At 36.4% G+C, this 15,756-nt stretch overlaps 1 protein-coding gene across 1 annotated transcript in view; it reads right to left on the reverse strand.

The window, feature by feature from the left end:
• Positions 1–7,060: 7,060 nt before the first annotated feature.
• The window catches only part of LOC149580421 (prohibitin-1, mitochondrial), a 50,232-nt gene continuing 41,536 nt past the window's right edge, over positions 7,061–15,756 (reverse strand). Inside the window, exons 3-6 of the mRNA XM_089790839.1 lie at positions 8,949–9,065; positions 7,978–8,148; positions 7,618–7,830; positions 7,061–7,538 (exon numbers count right to left, since the gene is read on the reverse strand). Of these exons, the coding sequence (XP_089646965.1) occupies positions 7,332–7,538; positions 7,618–7,830; positions 7,978–8,148; positions 8,949–9,065 (708 nt within the window). The 3' untranslated portion in view covers positions 7,061–7,331. The remainder of the gene's footprint in view (positions 7,539–7,617; positions 7,831–7,977; positions 8,149–8,948; positions 9,066–15,756) is intronic.

The raw sequence follows: 15,756 nt of genomic DNA on the forward strand, positions 1-15,756 counted from the left end.
AACAAACGAGGGGCTCTTACCTCCTCTTTTTCCATTTTTACCTATAGGCTTAACTCATGGATGAAGACCAACGACAAACTTTGTGTTGAAAAGTTAGGTAAGGTACTAAGGGGAGGGGGGTGAATCAGTACCTCCAACTTTTCCACCTATTTAAACTTTTGACCATAAACTAATAAAGTTATTGATATGAAATAGCTTGTTAGATATTACTGAAATGTAAAGTAATTAACCTCGTACCATAAACAATCACACAAATAGTTGATAGCACATTATCTAGTCTCACAAAAAACCCTTGGTTAGGGGGAAAAACTACAATGAGGATGGTACTCACAACTCATCACTGCAATAATAAGGTTGTCTAGCTAAGAGCTTACAATATTGTCATCTTCTAAATGACTGGCCATGTTAGGAGTGACTAATACCCTGTTAGAAGTAGCTATAGTCCTATTAGAGACTACTCTGTTAAGAGATTTTATCCCACTTATACTTGTGTTCACCTTATTAGAGAATTTACAATCTCATATAAAAGACTTCCAATGCTGTTAAGAACTACCCAGTTAAAGGATTTCACAGTCTTGTTACTAAATTGTTAAGAATAAATCAACAAGGGTTTGACCTATAATTGCTTTCTCCAAAGGCTTGTCAAATACTTTAAGCTCTTCCTTCACTCTATAATTTCTCTACCAATTTTGTAACTCTTAAGTCTTCTTTTCTTTTCTTTGGCATCTCTATCTTACCTCTATTTTGTCTCTATTTAACCTGACTTGTCTTTTGCCTATTTTACTTGTCTAAACCTAATTAGGGTTCCTTATGACTTCCTCTCAAATCTTCTATAACACATTATGACCATAGATCGGCTCCATCAAATCTTGCTTTGTTGTTCCCAATAAAACTAATTTAACTTTCATTCACTAAATGCATTCAACACTTATCTTTCCACATTTCTGCATAAATTGTTTCTTTGATTCTTTGACTTGTGTACTTCACTTTATCTTGTGTCCACAAATTCAATAAATCTCTCTCCTTGATGATCGCACATCTAATTGACCAAATTATTCCTTCTTTTACCTATTCATCCTATTTGTTGTTCGTCAATAGTGCTCCTTTGTACCAGTAGTGTTAGATATTGAGTCCTTACCACCTTTTACTGTTTGTTCTCCGATGAGACTTGTCTATTTAACTTTTTGCTAAACATGTTTACCTATGGACTTAACTTTCACTATTGATCTTTTACCTTGTCATAATTTGCCAACAATGACAACCATGCTTCAAAATCTTCTTCAATTACCTATAACAAATATTGTCAATTAACACCTTTCACCTTCTCCAAACTTTGAACCACTTCGACCAACTACTCCCAAGAATGCCTTACTTCTGACTTCACCTCAACTCAACTTTGTCCAAGTTCAACACTACTTGACGTATATATATAATGACTTTGTCATTAATGTGCAAACTTGGCATACAAATAGACTAATATATCACAACTAATTTATTTTAAAAAAATTAACATCCAAGTTATGTGAATAATAACTTGATGCAGAAGGCCAAAAAAAACTAATATCATAAATATCATTCTTTATCTTGTATAACAAACTCGATATTTTACAAGGAGCAATACTTATTTTCTATTATACATGTTTCAATTATTTTATCAAAACGTTTATCCCAACACATACTTATGCAAATATTAAAATGCCCCCTCCCAAACACACACACACACACACACACCCCCACAAAAAAAAAAAAAAAATCCATTCATTCTCACTAAATTTTAATTACATTACGATATAAATCACAAATTCATAATATACCGTAAATTTCATTTAGTTAAACTAGTCATCAATGAAGCTACCGAATAACTTACGAAAGTTAAAACTACTGAAGAAAAAAGCAAATATTCATGATAAGAGATGTGGTAAATAGTTACAAATAATATCTAGATTATCTAATTCATGAAAATAATTACACTAAACTATTTTCTGTCATTTACAATACTTTTATCTTTTAGTTTAAAAGCTATTTGTGTTCACTCGAACGTTGGTAACTGTTGTCACAGAGGTTTGCACCCTTGTCCAAAGTTTTTACCTAAGGACAACCTTGTGAAACATGGAAACAACCTCCAAGATGTGGGACTTGAACTGTGAGGTTGAGTCTCTAAAGAAGGTCAACTTCATTTACTATTAGGGTGCACCTAACTACTCTTAGAGAGGAAAAGGGAGAAGGAATGCATGAAAACAAATCTACCTACTCTAGCCTAAGGGGGTGATGCACCAAAATAGAGTGTTCAAACCAATCTCTGCCCATACATGCACTATTGAACCATCGTGACACCAAAGATATACACATCCAAACTTGCTTTAATCTGACAATCACATGCAGATCAGAAAACCCAAATGAATGACACAAGGAAAGAGAGGATTCACTTATATATCATTCACAAGTCAAAAGAGATATAGTCATGCAAGATTGCAGATCTCTACAATACATCAATGGGAGGCAAATAATTCTTGCACTTTACATCAATGGCTGGAGGAGATAAGGTAGAATGTCATACAGTTCAGAGGCAAAGGGAATTTACACATGAAATTGCAGAGCAATATCAGAGAAGTCAGAGAAGAGTCAACCTTTTCAAAATCTACAAAATTCGCCTTTATAGCTTAGGCATAACTGAGATATTTTCCAACTGAAATTACTCTACAACCACTGCCATTAATGCCTACAGAGAATAATCATGGACATCTAAAGAAAATCTGATTTGAGCACAGATCCAGATGCAATGATATCTAATCTTTGTTGGAACAGAGCCCTGAGAAGAGAGAAACAGTGACATTAAACCATTCTGACCAAGGTAGATAGATAAACTGGGGAGGTGGAGTGTTCTTCATTCGCTAAGTTCAGCATTCATCCAAGAGTGGTTGGCATTGATCACAAGGATCAGATCGCGCAGGAAAATTTGATCTCCTTCATTTCTAGCTTGTGAATCAGCAAGGTCAAACAGTCAACTGAATTCTGGCGCCAGGATGAGCCATGTGGACCAATGATCTCATTTCATTTCACCACCCCACAAAATCTGCACGCGATTGACCACATTATCTAACTAACCACGCCACCTCCTCAAAACCCTGAGCGCGATGTAACTGCCAACCGTCAGCCCTAACTGCACTACCTTAATTGTAATGTATCTCCCCAGGCCTGCAAGGGCACGTGTCCTTCAGGCGCTTTCCCGCATTGTTTAATTACCTCGCATCTCAATATTGCGGGGAAGCGTTGATCGTCAATCTCTACAAGATCGACGATCGCGAAAGATCCTTATAATACTATGTTTGCCCCCTTCGAAATTTCTAGGCCCATGAACACTCAGCATACACCTGGCACCACCCTGGCATCACCCTACAGCATATGAAACAAGCCTGGCCCCACGAGGACATGCGACAACAAGGCACTTGCCCGCATTCCTTAATCTTCTTGCGAGGAAGCACCAACGCTTGATTTGATTTGAATCTACGGCAATCAAAATCCTATACGACTGCATGCCTAGTCAACTGGACGGACCAATGAAATGCCCTCTTCGTACTCCGACTCACCTAACAATGGCCACAGAAGATGAGTTGTCATTACCTTCTGAGAAAAGTGGGCCCATGACATCACACCATGCCACGCGTCACAAGGGCATATACCAGCATTGTTTAATTTCCTCGCAACTCCTTATTGCGGGCATGCGCCAGCCGTTGATCCTTGAAGATCTGACGGTGGAAGGTATAACTGGGAACATGTGACGTCGTGGGACAGGTGTCACTAGGGCGCTTTCCCGCATTACTTAAATCTTTTTGCAACTTCATATTGCGGGCAAGCACCAGCCCTCGATCAACTTGCATTGGATGATGGATCTTGCTTTGGGAAGAATGGATGCATGATGTCATTATCAGCTACTGTCACGAAGGGCTTGTCTACAATCTTTAATCTCCTCGCATCTTCACATTGCAGGCATGCGCCAACCACTGATCTTGGGAGATCTGATGGTGCTCATAACACGTGCTCTCTGAACCTGCGTAGATATCCTTCGTGATGTCACATGGACGCGTGTCACCAAGGCGCTTGCCCGCATTGTCAAAAAGTTTGACGAAAGGCAAAATGCGAAAATGCAAGCACCAATCAAATTGCCAACTCAGTCAGCAACCTCTCGACCTACGGCCCACAAGAACCTTGACCCACTTTTCCACGTGTCGCAAAGGGGCTTCCCCGCATTACGTAAAGGTAGTGCATATTCAAAATGTGAAAAAGTGCCCACCATAGATCTGTGCAAGATTTGACAGCGCAGAAGGTCGTGGGGAAGCAAAAACAAATTAGGAAATGAAGAAATACTATAAGGTTTTGTCGTTTAATTTTTTCGATATTTCCTAGGCATTAAAATAATATAAAAGTGGGGAAGAGACCGTTGGGTGGGCTTGCATTTGAATTCAAATTTTGGCAGGGCAAAATAGGTAACAATAACTACAAAAATATATAATTCAAATGATTTTATTTTATTTTATTTTTACACATTAACAATTCCATTTACTTGCGCGTGCAACCTTAATAGATCACAATACTTATAGCTAAAGCTTAAAAAATTACATTTCAGTACAATAGATAGTCTTAAAATATATATCTAATAAAATATTTCACATCATATAGCTATATTACCTAAGAGGGTAGATTACTGGCTTATGTGTTAGTATTACGTATAGAAAAATAAGTTATTGCTTTCATTCAATTCAATTTTTCAATTCAATTAATCAATCAATTCATAAGATTTAAAAGATCAAAAGAAACTTACAATGTTTATATTTTTTTTTTAATTTTTCATTATTTTATAAATCACATTTTTCATTCATTCTATTGAACCATATTATTTTTAGCAATAAGAAAATTAAATTTTCTTCAACAAAAATACAAATACTTTCTAACAACTATATCATGCATTAATTACAACTTTATCTTTTCCACATTTGTGACAAGTTGATTAGATTTTCAAAAAAGTAATATTTTTATCTTCCACCTCACACCACTTTGAACAAAAATGAATGTTTAATCAATATTAATTATCACAATTTATTTTTCTTACCAAGATTAAATGTAGAGTTAAATATTTTATATTTCTTATTTTAAATATATTTATTAATTTTATATTGATATATATTTTTGTCAATTGTAAAATGTTATTTCTTTAAGTTTACACTATCTTTTACTAGTTACTATTTCACAATCTTACTCTAATTTTTTTAATACTATTTTACAATTATAAAATTAATACTACCCCTCAAAACTTCTTAGACATTTTGATAGTTTGAATTAAGTAATCAACAATTTATTTATTTTTAATAAAAATAATATTATTATTAATATTTTTAAAATTCCCTTCAACTCTATCATTCTACCTTTACTTGTCCTTATAACATATCACTCTCTTTTGGCTCTCTCTTCCTATCCTTCTTTTCCATCTATAAATCTCTATTTTTAATTATTAATTATTAATAGAACTTAAGGAGGCTGGAACTCTTGTTGTGGCTACCAAACATGAGAATAAATGGGCAGTGATCAGAAACCTCAAAGCTATGATTCGAGACACTTTCCCTACTGGTTGAGAGTTTACATCGAAATAGGTCCTAAAGGCTACAAACATTTCCTAAGTGGCAACACTTCTATCATTCTTTCTCTTTCTTTCTTTGATCCCTACTCCTTGTTGAGGTGGTTCTTGCTCGCTTCTTTTGGTTTTTGTTCTAGTTCTTTCGCAGACACCGTTTGGTATTCTCCTATTTGTTGCTTTCTTGGTTGTATGTTCTCAATCACATAGACCTTTGTTGGTCTTTCATTGGACATTTATAAAATTATCTTATTATTTTATCAACTCTATCATTCTACCTTTACTCGTCCTTATAATATCATATCATTCTCTCTTTTAGTTCTCTCTTTCGATCCTTACTTTCTATCTATAAATCTCTATTTTTCTTACTTTTCAATTATATTATTATTTATAATAATAAAATGCATTGTGTCTCTTGTTAAGAATTAATAAACTTTTATTAAATTATTATTTATAATGTGTTGTTAGTAATGCATGTAACTTGTTAAATTGTACACACTTTGACTAAATTTAAAAAATGACGCATATTAGTAACAATGCATTACAAAAAGATGTAAAGACTATCATACATAAATTTCATTATGAGAAACAATATACGAATGCATTTTATAGACATTAAGGGATCGAATAAGATAAGCAATCGACAGCTACTTGCCCAAAAAAAAGAAAATTATATGGACGCTAACTAGAAATGGATCAAAACATTTCATAGAATTTAAAAAGTGACACGTATTAGTAACAATGCATTACAAAAAGATGTAAAGACTCATACATAAATTTCAATATGAGAAACAATATACGAATGCATTTTATAGACATTAAAGGATTGAATAAGATGAGTAATCGACAGCTACTTACCCAAAAAAATAATAATAATAATAGGAATGGATCAAAACATTTCATAAAATTTAAAAAGTAACACGTACTAGTAACAATGCATTACAAAAAGGTGTAAAAACTATCATACATAAATTTCAGTATGAGAAACAATATACGAATGCATTTTATAGACATTAAGGGATTGAATAAGATACGTACTCGACAGCTACTTACGGGAAAAAAAAAAATTATATGGACGCTAAACAGGAATGGATCAAAACATTTCATAGCATTGGCTAAAACCCTTGTCAAATTGAAACTTCAATGTACTCTCTTTCGTTCTACCAATAACTCACTCTCTACTAAATAATTTCCCGGAAACTTTCTCAGGGTACAAGACAATAGTAGAAATTGGTGTTACCAATATTATCTCCAATCAAATGGCAAAGCTACCCAGAGATTAGAACAACCTTTTATCATCGCATTCACCTCGGAGATTTGTACGAGTAAACACACGTCTCTTATACAACCATGCAATTTTATAATGGACTCAATAGCATGGTCATATCCATTTTAGACTATTTGGGAGCTGTCAAAGACAATTAGAAACGCATATTACGTGCAATTATGCCTGTCTCATAATCTAATGAAAAATACTTAAATGTTTAAGAATCCAGGTTCGCTGTAATGTCTAAAGATGCCCCAACCAGTTTGCTGAAAGGTTTTATACCATTTATTAAATAAGAAAACAATTATCGGTTCCAGAAGCTGATCAAAATTAGGCAAGCAAACAATGGAAAGAATACAAACACCTCAAAAGCTTCTAGGCAGAAACAGGCTCTTTACTGAGAAATTTTTAAAAGGAATGGTCTTAAGACAATCGGTATCATTTTTTGGGCTTCGGTGGCACAATTTCCTCCACATCCATGTCTTGCAAGTTGAGCAACAATGAATCAGAGCTCAAAAATACTCGGTTTGCAGAGTTCGAAATAGTGTGTGCTATCTCCCTACTAGCTTCAATCTTTCTCAATGTAATAAATGCTGGATTGTTTGAAATGGCATCACCAATAAGCTGTGCACTCTTGGCTTCTCCCTGTAACCAGAAATCACCTTAGCAGTTGACACTTTCAAATAGGACTTTTACCAATAGTTTAGCATTCTAGCACGCATACCTGAGCTCTAATGATAGCACTTTTCTTGTCTTGCTCTGCCTTTTCCACAACAAACTTGGCACGTTCAGCTTCTTGTGCTGCAACTTGCTTTGCTTCAATGGCAGCAGTAAATTCTTTTCCAAACGTAAGGCTTGTTATGGAAACATCATCCAAAGCAATGTTGAAATTTGCAGCTCGTTCAGTCAAAATACGCCTTATCTCCCTACTTACAGCCTAAAGTTTAACAAAATATTTGTAGGAGAAAAGTTAACAACATATATTTAATAAGCTGCAACACCAATTCCTTCACTGAACTGTATTAAATAACTAATAGGCAGTAAAATGTGAAAAAATGATAATAACAATGAATTCATATGCTACCTCTCGTTGAGTGATCAGCTGACTTGCATTGTACTGAGCAACCACTGCTTTCAAAGTTTCGTGAATGATAGAAGGCAAAACTCTCTCATTATAGTTCTCTCCGAGTGCCCGATAAATGGTTGGGAGCTGATCAGGTAGAGGCCTTGTCAGAACACGAAGGCCAATTTTAACCTATCACACCACAAGAGAGAGATATTGATGAATACTGCCAAATTTACATCATCCAGTGGCACTATATAATATTCCAAACAAATATAAAACTAAAATGCTTCTTGATTGTCATCTATGGTAGAGGATAAGATGCAATATAATTGGTAAAATGAATATCCAAGACCAAATCTATTATAGACATATACGAAAGAACGTAATTGGCAAAAAAATTACCATTGTTTGGGTGAAATGGTGCACAGAAGTAATTGCAGCAATGTAATAAGTTCTTTTTTCATGTTTTTTAGTGAGATGAAATAGCAATCCATAGAAGCCAAAAGTTACAAAGAAAAAACAATTTCCTATGCTTGAGAAGCCACATGCTCTTGCTACTCTTAAGGCTTTAAAAGCAATACCTTCAAGCAGTAACATACTATACTGCACTTATTCTGAAAAAAGACTGTATACAGACGACATTTGTACAGAAATTGAAGAAACAATACTCAGTATTCATTCATGCTTGTAAGGACAACTCTTTAGGACAATAAACAAAGGATTAGCTTTCTATATTCTCAATAACACATATAAGAAAGTGAAAAACATTGTAGAAACAATCATTAGCTAGAAGAATGAGATTGCCAGTCATATAAGAAAGATAGAACATAATTGTGTCCAGAAAAGCACCTAAAATTTGATATTAGTCAGCCCTTGGAACAGATGAATGATACTGCAAATATCATAAGCTGCTATAAACAGATTGATAATGTCTCTAGTCTTTTTTTTTTAAATTACAAGCATATATTGCTCACTGGAAGAAAAATTACCATCTGAAGATCACGACTACCCGAAGTACTTTCTACAAGATGAGGTCGAGCTCTGACATCATAAATTACAGGACGGTCAAACCAAGGGATCATGAGATGTGTTCCTTCTGGATAAACCTGCAAGTCACAATAAAATATTAAATTTGCAACTACCAAACCATTCAGCCCACATCAATTTGGTGGAGAGTTGCATTAAATGTCAAAATGGTTTTCAAACATATCCATCTATTCGAAGGATCGGGTCTTTTCAGATCTTCCATCTTACAAACACGTCAGACCACTACTAACAACCAAAATATCTTGCAACATTTATAAAAGGCCTTTTTTAATTCTAGCTGTTTATTAGAATGGCTTCCATATGATTTTAAAGCAATAAATTATTGATAGTCAGAGACTTTTAAAGTAGTAATCTACAAGATAACATACACAGCTCAGAACACGTCAAGTTCACCTTTCAAATACATAGGCCTTGTTGATCTTTCATTTGTTATAATCTATAATTAAAATTGAGTTTTTGCTTGTGGTGTAATTATAGTGAACAAATAATTTTAATCACAAAAATTGACCAGAAAATACAGAAAATGTAAAGAGGTCTCAGTCCAAGAGAATTTAGTAGTGTCAGAAGTGGGACGTTATACTTGGTCTCTTTTCATCAATACTGGATGTCAAAAACTTTTAATTTATTTCTTGTCACTCATTACAAAATCCCTTAGTTTCTAGATTCGCGTATCAAACACCAGATCCAGATTCACGTCCGATCTAGATCCGGATCCATGAGGATCCGGGTAGGATCTATAATCCTATTTGTGGATCCATCAAGATCCACAGCGTGGATCCGGATCCGAGCAAGATCAATAATCCTACCTATGGATCCATTAGGATCTACAGGCTGATTTAGGTCCAATCCGGATTTGGACCCACGCGTGGATCCATGAGGATTCGGGTAGGATCCGTAATCCTACCTGTGGATCCGTCATCGTCAAGATGCGCGGGCCGATTCAGGTCCGATCCGGATCTGGATCCGTGAGGATTCAAGTAGGATCCGTAATCCTACCTGTGGATCCCACAACGTGGATCTGTTGAGATAATGGGTGTTGCACACATTGCATAATATTGTTATTTTATTATTTTATTTTATTATGTAATGTTGTACCTAGATGGACGTGCAACATGTAAAGATTTCCATGGGATATACTTGATGAGTTGTATTGTAACATTGTGATAATATTTTATGTAATTATTTAATATTGGGGAAAAGAATTAAATGCCCAATATTAAATGTGGGGTCAGTGATTTAGGTAGCACATGGTTTTAGCACATGGTTTATGTAATACCACTTGGTGGTTTTGTGGGACTTGCTACTATATAAGCAGCCACAAGAGTAGTTGTTGTAGAGAGAGAGATAGAGAGAGTGACAAGGAGAAGACAAAAGGCAAGAGTCAAATGGGACAAGGCTTGACAAGTTAGCCAAGGGAGCATTTGTTAAGGTTGAAAGCATGGCATGGGATGTGTGGATTCATGCTTGTTCACATAGTTTGCTCGGTTGTGGCTATGGCCATGAAGGCTTCCATGGTTGTATGGAAACGGTATTTTTGCTGAATAATATATGGTGATGGATGCTTTTGGAGGCTGGGTTTTTTTCCCTCAATGAAGGTTTCCCAAGGTATATCTTGTGTCACAATTTTTGTGGGTATGTTGTCTATTCTCTTGCATGTGAATTTTAATTCCGTATTTATTTTAGATCTATTATGGTTTATGTGGAAACGGTGGTTATATTCTTTCTTGCCAAGTTTCCTTACAAGTGGTATCAGAGTTATGGTTTTATTATTGTAACCCTAGATTGAATCCATGGGAATGCATGAGAGGATAAAAGAAAGGGCAAGATATATGAATGATTTATTGCAGATCTGAGGGTTTTGAGTTTGTTGTTATGATGGGATGTTAAAAGATTTGGGCATGTGAAATTGTTGGAGAAAAAGATTTTTTCGAATGTTTCATTTAAATGAGGGTTTTGGGGGGTAGCTTGCAGAAATGACCTCTGAATAAAAACAGACCTCACCATTGGATTCGGGTTGACATTTCCATAAATTTTGATATATAATATGCCCTAGTTTGGCCATGTTCAGAGGAAATAAAAGAGGTTTTTGGTTTCAGCCCATGATGGCCGTCAAATTTAATCCCATCGAAATTTTCGTCACTGAAAAAAAATAAAAAATGAAAAATCGTACTGAAAATGGTAAAAAAATTGTCTTAGTAAAACGGCCATAACTTTCTCTCAGAATATCGGATTTCAAAGTTCTTATAGGCGTTGGAAAGCTAATTCAGAGCACTACAAGATGGTGTAGGTTTGGTTTTATGATTTTGAAATTTTGTCAGGTTTTCAGAGCCCTAAAGTCAGATGTTATTTATTTTGAGCACAAATTGGAGCATAACTTGGGCATACAGAGTTGGATTTTGGACTTCAAGTAGTCAACGGAAAGCTCTTGGAGAGGACTACAAATTGGTTCAAATTTGGTGCAGGTTTGGCATGATTTATTTGTTGATATATTGATCTGAACAGTTTATAGGTATATTTTGACTATGGTAACATTGTGAGTTTATGGCATTGGAGATTTAAAATTTGATGTCATTGTATACTCAGTTCATATTTCAGATTGGTCTCATGATGATATGGTTATCAATGTTTGGTTTGGATATGCATGATGACTTGTTGGATCTACAAGTTGTGCAGTGTTGTAAGCGGTCTATATTTATAGGTTGCATTTATGGCTTGGTTATGGGTTGTCTTTGCCCATTGATCTTTCATTATTGATGCATATTCAGATTGGTGGCTTGGATTTGGATTGTCTATGCCCTAAGTCACATGATTTTATCTTCATGTAGAAGGGATGAGATGTTGTTACCAGATACAGTCATGGTGGAGGATTGTGGTTGACTATTTTATGCTGACAAGTTAGACACTTTGAGAGCCAGATGCTCAGTTCATGGATGTGATCATGGTGCCATGGATTTTGGCATGACATGATTGGTTATACAGGTACATCCTTGATGTTCATTAGCTTGGATTTCTGATTCAGTTATGGCGATATATCTTCTTGATTAAGGATCATAGTTATTTAGTTTCTTTTGAGGAGCTCATGATGTGCACTTTGAGTTCTTTGATGGTTTGATGCCTTGGTTGATTCTCATGGTTAGAGGATGGATTTTTTTTTTTTCATCATGATGTCATGGATAGCTTAGATATACGGTTTAGTGGGAGCTTGTGACAGTGATGGGGTGACAGTGCAAGATTAGTTCCTGATTTGGTTTATATCTTCTTGGTTTGGAGAGGATGGATTTTATGATGCCATAGGTGACTTGGTACCACGGTTGAGTGGGAGTTGTTGGCATTGATATATTTATTGAGTGTTTGCAGATGTTGGAGGTTTGTCTTAGATCCTATTGCTGCAGAAGCATCTTTTACATTTGCATGGTGCACTTGTTATCTTCATGATGTTTGAAGATGGTTAGATCTTGAGGACTCATGGAGTTCTTTATTATCTTCATGGTATGTGGAGATGGTTCTTCCTGGTATGTGGAGATGGTTGCATCTTGAGGACTCACAGGGTTCTTGGCAAAGGTGTGGTTTATATCTTTTATTTGGCATGTTATCCTTGGTATGAGGATGTTTTTATTATTATGTCATGGTATACTCTTGATACACGTTTAGAGTTGTGACATGTTATAGTATGTTCATGTGGAGCATGTTATCTATTTAGTTGAGATGGTAAGATCATGTTGTCATGTTTATGTTCTTGAGGCCATGGTTGGAACTTGGACATTGATCTTGGTTTAGTTTCTTGGTATTGAGTACACTGATCATAAGCTGAATACTTCATGATATTGCTATGTTGCATTTGGAGTTGGCATGGATTGATTCGTTACAGGTGCTCATGGATACTTAGAGACGGTGGTGATGCTGTTTTCTTTTGGATTAGAGAAGTATTTGTTGGGATGGTTGATGGTTTCAGCAGGAAGTCCGAGGGGCAGTCACCTGATATGGACTTGAGAAGAGATTGTTCTTAGATGAGTCTTGGTTGGATACTTGGGTATCTTGATGAGCATTCTCATACCCCACTCTTGGTCTACTAGACGGTTTGCTACTTGAGAGGTATAGCCCATTATTTTCTCTCAGTTGCATTATATTTATGCTTGTCTTTCATGGATATGGATCTTGAGCTATGGTACATGAGTTAGTTCTGGAGGGTTCATTTGAGAGATGGCTTAGCATTGGTTATCTCCATGTGTATATGTTGTTATGTTGGTTGAGTTTGGGAGATGGTTTTATATTGGGCATATTCCTTGGATTAGGAATGGTTATTCCTTGGTTTAGGAATGGTTTTATGAGTTTGATCTTCTTGTGAGAGGCTTACATCCATGATTAGTTATATGGTATGGTTTGGGTGTTGTTGAGGCTTCTTGTTGGGGTTTAATGGAGGAGATCATACTTGCACAGTTTACATCTAGAGGTGTGTGTAAAAGGACATGATATAGGTTATGATTTGCATGGTTTCTCTGGTCTTGGTTATCTTCCTGGATGTTCAGTTTTGCCTACATTGGATTTGAGATTGGTTGGAGATTGTGATCACTGGTTTGTGCTCATGTATGTCATGTGAGAGATGACATGGTTATTACTTTATCTCTTTCCTCTGTTGGTTGTGGTGAACTTGAGAGAGCATTGGAGACTTTTTATGAGAGTTGTTCTTGCAGGATATCAATTTATGTATTGTGGATGTCCTTAATACTACATGGATTCACTTCTTTGAGATGTGTTGAGTGGATTGGTTATAGATTTGACATTATCTTTTGCAGTGGGAGCTTCTTGGTATATATGTGATAGGTATTGCTCTTGAGGCTTGTGATTGCAGGTCGCAGATTGGATATGTCGGTGATATAAGATTCACTTGTTATACCTTTGAGGTATGGATAGTTGGATGGGTTTGGCACTTGCTGTGGGTGCTATTTCAGCTATGGATATTTTGACAACTACAGATACATGTGATTACCTTTGGATCAAGTTATTTGTGCTTGGAATTTCAGAATGTGACAGGTTGGGTGGCTTTCTCTTTGGATGGCTTCTATGTATGTCCAGTGGGAGTGGCATAATAGGAGGTGAGATCATTCATGTTTGAGATGCTGGATACTTTGATTTTGTCGCGGGTACCAGGATGGAGCACTTGGTGTATTTTGATCCATGATGGTGGATGTGCTGGGAGGGATTGTTCCCTTGTTTATTTATGTGGCTACGGATTGACCTTATGCAATGTATACAACAAGTGGGAGATTGTTGAGATAATGGGTGTTGCACACATTGCATAATATTGTTATTTTATTATTTTATTTTATTATGTAATGTTGTACCTAGATGGACGTGCAACATGTAAAGATTTCCATGGGATATACTTGATGAGTTGTATTGTAACATTGTGATAATATTTTATGTAATTATTTAATATTGGGGAAAAGAATTAAATGCCCAATATTAAATGTGGGGTCAGTGATTTAGGTAGCACATGGTTTTAGCACATGGTTTATGTAATACCACTTGGTGGTTTTGTGGGACTTGCTACTATATAAGCAGCCACAAGGGTAGTTGTTGTAGAGAGAGAGATAAAGAGAGTGACAAGGAGAAGACAAAACGCAAGAGTCAAGTGGGACAAGGCTTGACAAGTTAGCCAAGGGAGCATTTGTTAAGGTTGAAAGCATGGCATGGGATGTGTGGATTCATGCTTGTTCACATAGTTTGCTCGGTTGTGGCTATGGCCATGAAGGCTTCCATGGTTGTATGGCAACGGTATTTTTGCTGAATAATATATGGTGATGGATGCTTTTGGAGGCTGGGTTTTTTCCCTCAATGAGGGTTTCCCAAGGTATATCTTGTGTCACAATTTTTGTGGGTATGTTGTCTATTCTCTTGCATGTGAATTTTAATTCTGTATTTATTTTAGATCTATTATGGGTTATGTGGAAACGGTGGTTATATTCTTTCTTGCGAAGTTTCCTTACAGGATCTGGATTCGAGCAAGATCCGTAATACTACTTGTGGATCCGTTAGGATCCACAGGCCGATTCAGGTCCAATCCAGATCTGGATCCGCGCGCGGATCCGTGAGGATTCGGGTAGGATCCGTAATCCTACTTATGGATCCGTCATCGTCAAGATGCGCGGGCCGATTCAGGTCCGATCCGGATCTAGATCCGCGTGTGGATCCGTGAGGATTCAGGTAGGATCCGTAATCCTACCTGTGGATCCGTCAAGATCCGTGGCGCATATTCGGATCCAAGCAGGATCCATAACCCTACCTGTGGATCCGTCTAACAAATTCACAGGCAAGATTACGGATCCATGTGAACCCGTGCCAAAGAAGGCACGAAAAGTTGTAAAAAGTAGGCCCATTCAATTTTTTTAATGTGTTTTTTTTTTCCTTAACCCTAAAAACAACCCTCTTAAATCATAATCCTAACTGTGGATCCGCAGTGCAGATCCGGATCGTCAAGATGCGCAGGCCGATTCAAGTCCGATCCGGATCTGGATCCACGTGTGGATCTGTGAGGATTCAGGTAAGATCCGTAATCCTACCTGTGGATCCATCAAGATTCGGAGTGCGGATTGGGATCCACGCAAGATCCGTAACCCTACCTATGGATCCGTCAGGATCCGCATGCCACGGATCCTGACAAATCCACAAACAAAATTACAGATCCACACGAACCCGTGCCAAAGGAGCCACGAAAAATTTGTAAAAAGTAGGCCCATTCAATTTTTTTAA

This window comes from Cupressus sempervirens, chromosome 1 (assembly GCF_028749045.1).
Source record: "Cupressus sempervirens isolate cs-2001-9-10 chromosome 1, ASM2874904v1, whole genome shotgun sequence".
NCBI classification, from domain to species: Eukaryota; Viridiplantae; Streptophyta; class Pinopsida; order Cupressales; family Cupressaceae; genus Cupressus; species Cupressus sempervirens.